Raw genomic sequence first — 6,393 nt, 5'->3', positions numbered from 1 at the left:
AAAAAAAAAAAAAAAAAGATCTTTTCCCAATCTGTTGGTTAAGCAGTGATTTCTAAACAGTGACGAGGCTCTCCACTCTTGCTCTCTTCAATGCCATTATCCACCCATGTAGGGTGGCCACCTGGCTTTAGGGAAGTTGAGGGGGACTGGCCTCAGCCCTGGTCTTCAGCCTTTATCTACCTCTGTCCACCTCCAGGCTTGGTCTGGAAGGGAAAGACAATGGCCACAACTACTCTTTTCTGCTTCACTTTGAATACTGAACTAGAAGGGTCTGGAGCCCAACCCTCACCTACCTGAGCTTATACTGTCATGAGTCACACATTGCTATCACAACATGGCTGGTAAAGAAACCACTCTTTACCCTCATGTGCAGAACAACCTGCCATCCAGTCCATATATGAAAAAGAAGGCCTGACTAGAGGGGGTGCTGCCTCAATTGGCAAGAACAAATCTGCTCTCCACTCGAAAATAAAGACCTGAGTCCCTGAGTAGACCCAGCAGGATTCCTACATGAACCTGGGCCAGAGCTCTTGCTGATGGTGGCTGCTCAGACCTAAGGGAAGAACAATGACCATCTTAGTATGCCAGACTGTTGTGACAGGCACCATTTATTAAGCCACCAAGGCCTAGACAAAAGAGTGGCTCATTGAAGGCCACACAATTCCTGAGAGCCCAGACAGGGTCCCAAAACACTCCTCTGACATCACAGAAATGGGCACCACATACAATTAGCCTCCTCTCTTGTTCAGGCAATGCCTGACTTCTCTGAGGCCTGCTGGCTCCTGAGAGTGATAAGCTCCCAGCACTAGGCTTGGGCCTCCCCCTGGCTCCACCTGCTAAGCCTCAAAGTATGCTTGGCATTTCTGAAGACAGGCTCGCTCCATCACAGCTATGCCAGTCCTGTGTCCAGTGGAAGGTGGCCAAGGCCACACCTCCACATGCTGGCAGGGCTGGCCTGTAGCAGCCATTCACATGCCTGGGGCAGTTTCTCTGCCAGGTATAAGTATCTGATTGCCATGCCCCTCAGAACACCACCAGGGTCTGATATGGCAGTTAAACACATTATTAAAAGTAGAAGGGAACTATCAAATTCCTTCATGACCCCCTGTCCACCATTTGATAGTTAGAAAGGCAGTCCCAGTAGAAGGAAGGTCACCCAACAGAAGGTGGATCACAGGCCACTGTCCAGCTGCTTACAGCTACCTCACAACTGCCTCAAGGATCTGCAAGACCCTCAAGTGGACCACCTTCATACAAGCAGTCCATTACTGACACCTCACATTACCCCACAAAACACACTGTGGCTCCCATGCCTCCCCCCAAGATCTATCTGCTCAGAAGTGGATAAAAGGACAATGTGAGGATGTCAGAGGATCAGGGGAACCCCCTACTCATTTAAAATCAGACCAGGACTTTCCTCTCCCTGGAAGCAAACACTCCAGGAAGCTGGGCTTCACGTTGGTAGGGCACCAATCTATGTACCTTGAAGTGCACACCCTCTGCTAACCACTTCATCTCCTTCAACTCCTGTCTCCTCAAGTGGCACAAGAGTTGGAGACAGTAGCTCAGGCAAGACCAGAGTCAAAGAAAGTGTCTAAACTTAAGAGGTGAGTTGGACTTCCAGGAAGAAGGGAGATGCAGAGTGGCCCCACAAACTGGCAAGGAATGACACACAGGGCGGCCCTCAGAGGTGGCAACAGCAGATAGTCAAGCAAAGACAAACAGGCATAGGAAGGTACTACAAGCACTACAGTAAGGAGCTCGAGGCCTGAATGACGTGGAGCTAGGCTGACAAAGCACTTACTAGGTGCCAGGGTCTGTGCCCAGCCTGACGCTGGATTCCACCTACATGGGCATGGTGATGCATACAGCTCAGCACCATCAGAAGTGACAGGGGACAGCAATGAGGGTGTGTCCAGGCCTGTTCTTGGACCAAGCCCAGGTGGAAGGAAACTGCTTCTGGGAATCTCTCATGACAGAGATGGGGAAGCTGAACTCAGCCCATTCTCCTACAGTAACTGCCCTCCTCTGCCAGCTCAACACACCTAAATACCCAGAGTGGCAGCAAATGACACAACAAGCTGTTTTATGACCACTCAGGACCATGAATGGGTTGGCAAAAATCCAGCTAATTTTCCTCCCCATCATGCTGGATAAGTAGAAGAGGCACAGAATGACTTGGGACAGATGTGGCCCTTACTGAGTCACACACAAAATATCAGCAAAACAGGCCATGGGATATCCTCTCCACTTGTAGCAGTCAACACCCAGGCCACAGTTGTCAGCAAGACACAGCCATTCACCCAGAAGTAAAGATGCGGGTCAACACTGAGTCCTCTCCTTAGATCTGGTCAGAAACCCTTTCACCCAGGTCAGACAGCTGCCTCACCTCAAAGACTTGCATAATTAAATGCAGGCAAGAGTACAAGCAGCTCAACCACAGCATAACTTAACTTGTTAGTTAACTAAATCTACCATATTTAAAGGAACAACCTAAGACAGTTCACCTCTCTATGGGAGAAAACTCCCCACAGGAGCCTGCTCTGGCACGGGTGTGAAGAACAGACACAATGCTGACAAGAGGCAAACTGGCACCAACTTCTGGCAACATTCTCTGAAGCTGATGCATTCCTCTGGACTCTACTAGAAATTTCTGGAAAAAAAACCTTACACTTTACAAAGAGGAGAGGAGCAGTCTGCTCAAGCCTATACAGCCAGTGTGGAGATGGTATTAGGCTAAGCAGATACCTAAAGGGCACCTAGAGAATAGATCACACTCTCTTCCTCGTGTCCTAAGAGGTTTCCCTCCAGATAACCGACAAGGGTATATGTATGTCATTGTTCTCCACTGTGCCATAAAATGATTCTACCCATAATAATAATTGCATGAGGTTGACCAATGAAGTCACCGAAGTAGGGACCAGCTAGGTCACCAACAGCCTGCTTTCACTGCACATGGTAGTAAAGGAAATCTGTTAATTCAGAAGAGGATAGTGGGCCCCCCAGGAGAGGTTCACAGGCATTCCACAGGAAGTGGAAGGCAACCTATCTGTATGTGCAAAGGGAGTGGCACCATAATTAACAGTTGCTACCTGCCTGGAGGACCAAGGGTGGGGGGAAAGGGGTGCTCAGACAGAAGACTAGATTTCGGAAGAGGACACACCCACTCTACATTTTCACAGTCCTGACCGTCATCTATCACATCACTAGCTGCCCCTCCCCCTCTAGGGGTTGCCCATCCCCCTCCTTTGGTCAACCCTCTGCCAGTGGCTTGGGAAAGTTATTGATGTCCTCTGACAGGCAATAGATTTGAGATTCTGTGTGAAGACTCAACTCTACCCACTCATAGAAGCAGCCATTTCTGGGACTCACCCAGCCCTGCTCTACCCAGACTTTAAGGATTCATTCCCCCAGAAAAGTAAGAAAGGCTCTGAAGAGTTCAGGTGCCTACCCAAAGCTGGCTGGGAACAGAAGTACCAAAAAATGAGCCTGTGATTAATATCCAAGAGCAGAACTGAGTCTGACAGGGAAGGGAAACTGTTTAGATAATCCAACAAGCTACCTGTGTGGCTCCATGCCAGCCTTTCCAAACATAGAATACTAAGAGCAATACTTCTGGATTGGCAAAGCTGTACTCCTACTTTGCAGAGCTGGAAGGTAAAGTTTGAGGAGAGCTTACCCATGGCTCACCCATCTAAGCAATAAGGAGGAGTTGGTCCAAACTCAAGTGTGTCCTTTTCCCATAAAGCATTTCCCCCACAGTCTCCAGAACAAGGCTGGGGAGTCAAAAAGGATGGGAGTGTCACTAACACTTAAATCATCCCGGAAAGCTTACCCAGATCCCTCCTACGCCCCTCCCCAAGCTCTTGGCCAGCCTGGGGGTCTAACCTCTCTCCCTACAGTGGGATGGCACAAAGCACCATGTTTCTAACAGAAGGAACACAGATTCCACAGTGACAGGCAGGGCCTAGGAGGTAGAGCAGGACAGGAAGCAGTCGATGGAAGCCATGCATCCCAGTAGTGGGATCACTATTAATGAGATGGGGAAAAAGCAGCTGGTTTGTGCCAGAGCTAAGTCACACCTATGCGATATATACTGAGAAAGCTGGCCTGTCAAGGGCCATAGGCAGGCAACCAGGAGCTGCGACTCACTAAGCCCTGTATCCATCCCTTCCCAGCCTCAGGCAGTCATGAAACCAGATGAATAGCACAGAAAGCAGCTGCTCCAAAAGGGGGAAAGCGACTTGCTTGAAGGTGACAAACTGTGGTCAATCAGCCCCAGGTCCAGCCTTTCCCAGGGGTCACTTGCACGGACAGCCTCAGCTGTAAGGGCATCATCTGCCCCCCCGCCCCCCACCTACACAGGCACACCCTAGGCAGCAATAACCATAGCAGGACATCAGTCCCCAACGAAAGGGCCAAGAGGCCTGAAGAGAAAACTGGTGCGTGAGTGGGGCTGCAGGGAGTGTGGACCCCAGCAACCGGGCACTGGGCCGAGCACGGTCCCTCACCGCCACTGCCCTGGACCGCAACTCTTAAGTCTCCAGCCCCACCCCTGGTACCTCCCACCACTGAGCAGGGTGACCTTAGAGCCCGAGGCGGGGGTCGCAGTCAGCCACTCACCTCTTTGAGCTGCTCCATCTCGCTGCGGATGGCCTCATAGTCCACCTCGAGCTCCTCGAACTGCAGCTTGAGCTGGTGTTTCTCCTCCAGCACCGCCAGCCCATACTCGGCCGCCTGGATCTTCTCACGCGTGGTCTCGGCCAGCTCGTGGGACAGCCGCTTCACCTCGGCGCGCAGCCACTCCGGCTGCGCCTCCATCACCAGACGCGCATACTCCTCCTCCTCCGACGGCGCGGACATCGTGGCCGCGCGCCGACGCCGGCTCTCACCTTAGCTCCCACAAGCCGGGCCCTCTTAGCCGCCGCCGCCGCCCAGCCCCGACGGCCGCCCGCGCCGCCGCACTACTCCTCCCTTACGCGCGCGGAACACTGGGGGCTGCAGTCCTACTGAGCATGGACTACACAACCCGCAGCCCCTTGCGGACATCTGGTCCGAGGCTATGATTGGTCTAAATCTCAAGAGGGCAAGAGCCTAAGGTGACGCAAAGCTACGTCTCCCTTAGCATTGTGGGAGATGTAGTCCCACTTCACGCTCACTGCTTGGCCTGTTGTGCGCTGCGCCTGCCTGACTCCAATCGTTGATTGGCCGGCGTTGCTGACGTGACAGAAGTAGGGGTGCCACCGACCCCAGCCCAAGGACCCCGCAGCCACCCAGAGAACCTCCAGCCTTCCGCTCCCAGCCTTTGTGGAGTAAGGTGATCGGAGGTGTGGATACCACGAGTAAGATTCGCGTCCTACAACGACAAAGCGTGGTTGGTGAGACTGGGTGGCGCGCGCTTTATGCGGAATTTGAATGACTGGTGGCGGGCCGCGGGCACTGCCAAAAGGAAGCCAACAGTCTGACATTAGGAGTTCAGGGGAGCCCAAGCCCGGATACTACTTCCTCTTGTCCCATTTTAGTTAGGACTTTCTTTCATGAAAATGAGGGCACCTCCGTGAGCATAATGTCATAGGTGTGTGTGTTTAAATGTTGTCTGTCCCCCGTTTTCGGTGGGACATAATTGTACTCTTCACTGTAAGTATAAATAAAACTTCCCTCCTCGCATGATGATTTGGATATAACAAGCTCGTTCCTTTTCTCACTGCACATACCCCTGCAACACCACACCCTACAGCTGCGGACCACCATAAAACATAGAGGTCAGCTGGAGAGATGGCTGAGAGAATAAAGCTCTTGCTTAGCAAGAGCAAGGACCTATATTTGCACCCCCAGAGCCCACATAAAGCACAGTCTATAATCCCAATGTCCCCCAGGCAAGATGGAAGGTGGAAATTGGAGAATCCCCTTAAGCTAGACTGGTGTATGAAAAGAGGGGGGCGGGAGAGAGGAGAGACAAGAAAAACAAAAACTGATCTCAACCAAGATGGAAGACAAAAACTGACAGCTGGATGTTGTCCTCTGATTCCCAGTGCATGTGGGGCTTGTGTGCACACACAGGAACATGAACCCACTTCACACATACACACATGAAAAGAAAATCTAGGGCCAACACAAGTATTGTGTAGTAAACTTGGTGTGGTGGAACATACCTTTTTTTTATTAGATATTTTATTTACATGTCATATGATTTCTCCTTTCCCAGATTCCCCTCCAAAAACAAAAAACAAAAAAACAAAAAACAACAAGAACAAACCCCAGTTCCCTCTCCCCTCCCCCTGCTCGACACCCCACCCTCTCCCGCTTACTGGCCCTGGTATTCCCATACACTGGGGCACAGAACCTTCACAGAGCCAAGGGCCTCTCCTCCCATTGATGACCGACTTTGCAATC

The 6,393-nt window shown here is 51.4% G+C and overlaps 1 protein-coding gene across 2 annotated transcripts in view; it reads right to left on the bottom strand.

The window, feature by feature from the left end:
- The window catches only part of Bicd2 (BICD cargo adaptor 2), a 48,290-nt gene extending 43,086 nt beyond the window's left edge, over positions 1–5,204 (bottom strand). The window contains exon 1 of one of the 2 annotated variants that reach the window (XM_031358336.1): positions 4,624–5,204. In XM_031358336.1, the coding sequence (XP_031214196.1) occupies positions 4,624–4,863 (240 nt within the window). In that variant the 5' untranslated portion in view covers positions 4,864–5,204. The remainder of the gene's footprint in view (positions 1–4,623) is intronic. The other variant, XM_031358337.1, reaches the window with a different exon arrangement.
- Between the last annotated feature and the right edge of the window lie 1,189 nt (positions 5,205–6,393).

Source organism: Mastomys coucha, unplaced genomic scaffold (genome assembly GCF_008632895.1).
Source record: "Mastomys coucha isolate ucsf_1 unplaced genomic scaffold, UCSF_Mcou_1 pScaffold7, whole genome shotgun sequence".
Classification (NCBI taxonomy): domain Eukaryota; kingdom Metazoa; phylum Chordata; class Mammalia; order Rodentia; family Muridae; genus Mastomys; species Mastomys coucha.
The sequence above is the reverse complement of the archived record's forward strand: the minus strand, read 5'-3'. Positions and strand labels throughout refer to the sequence as shown.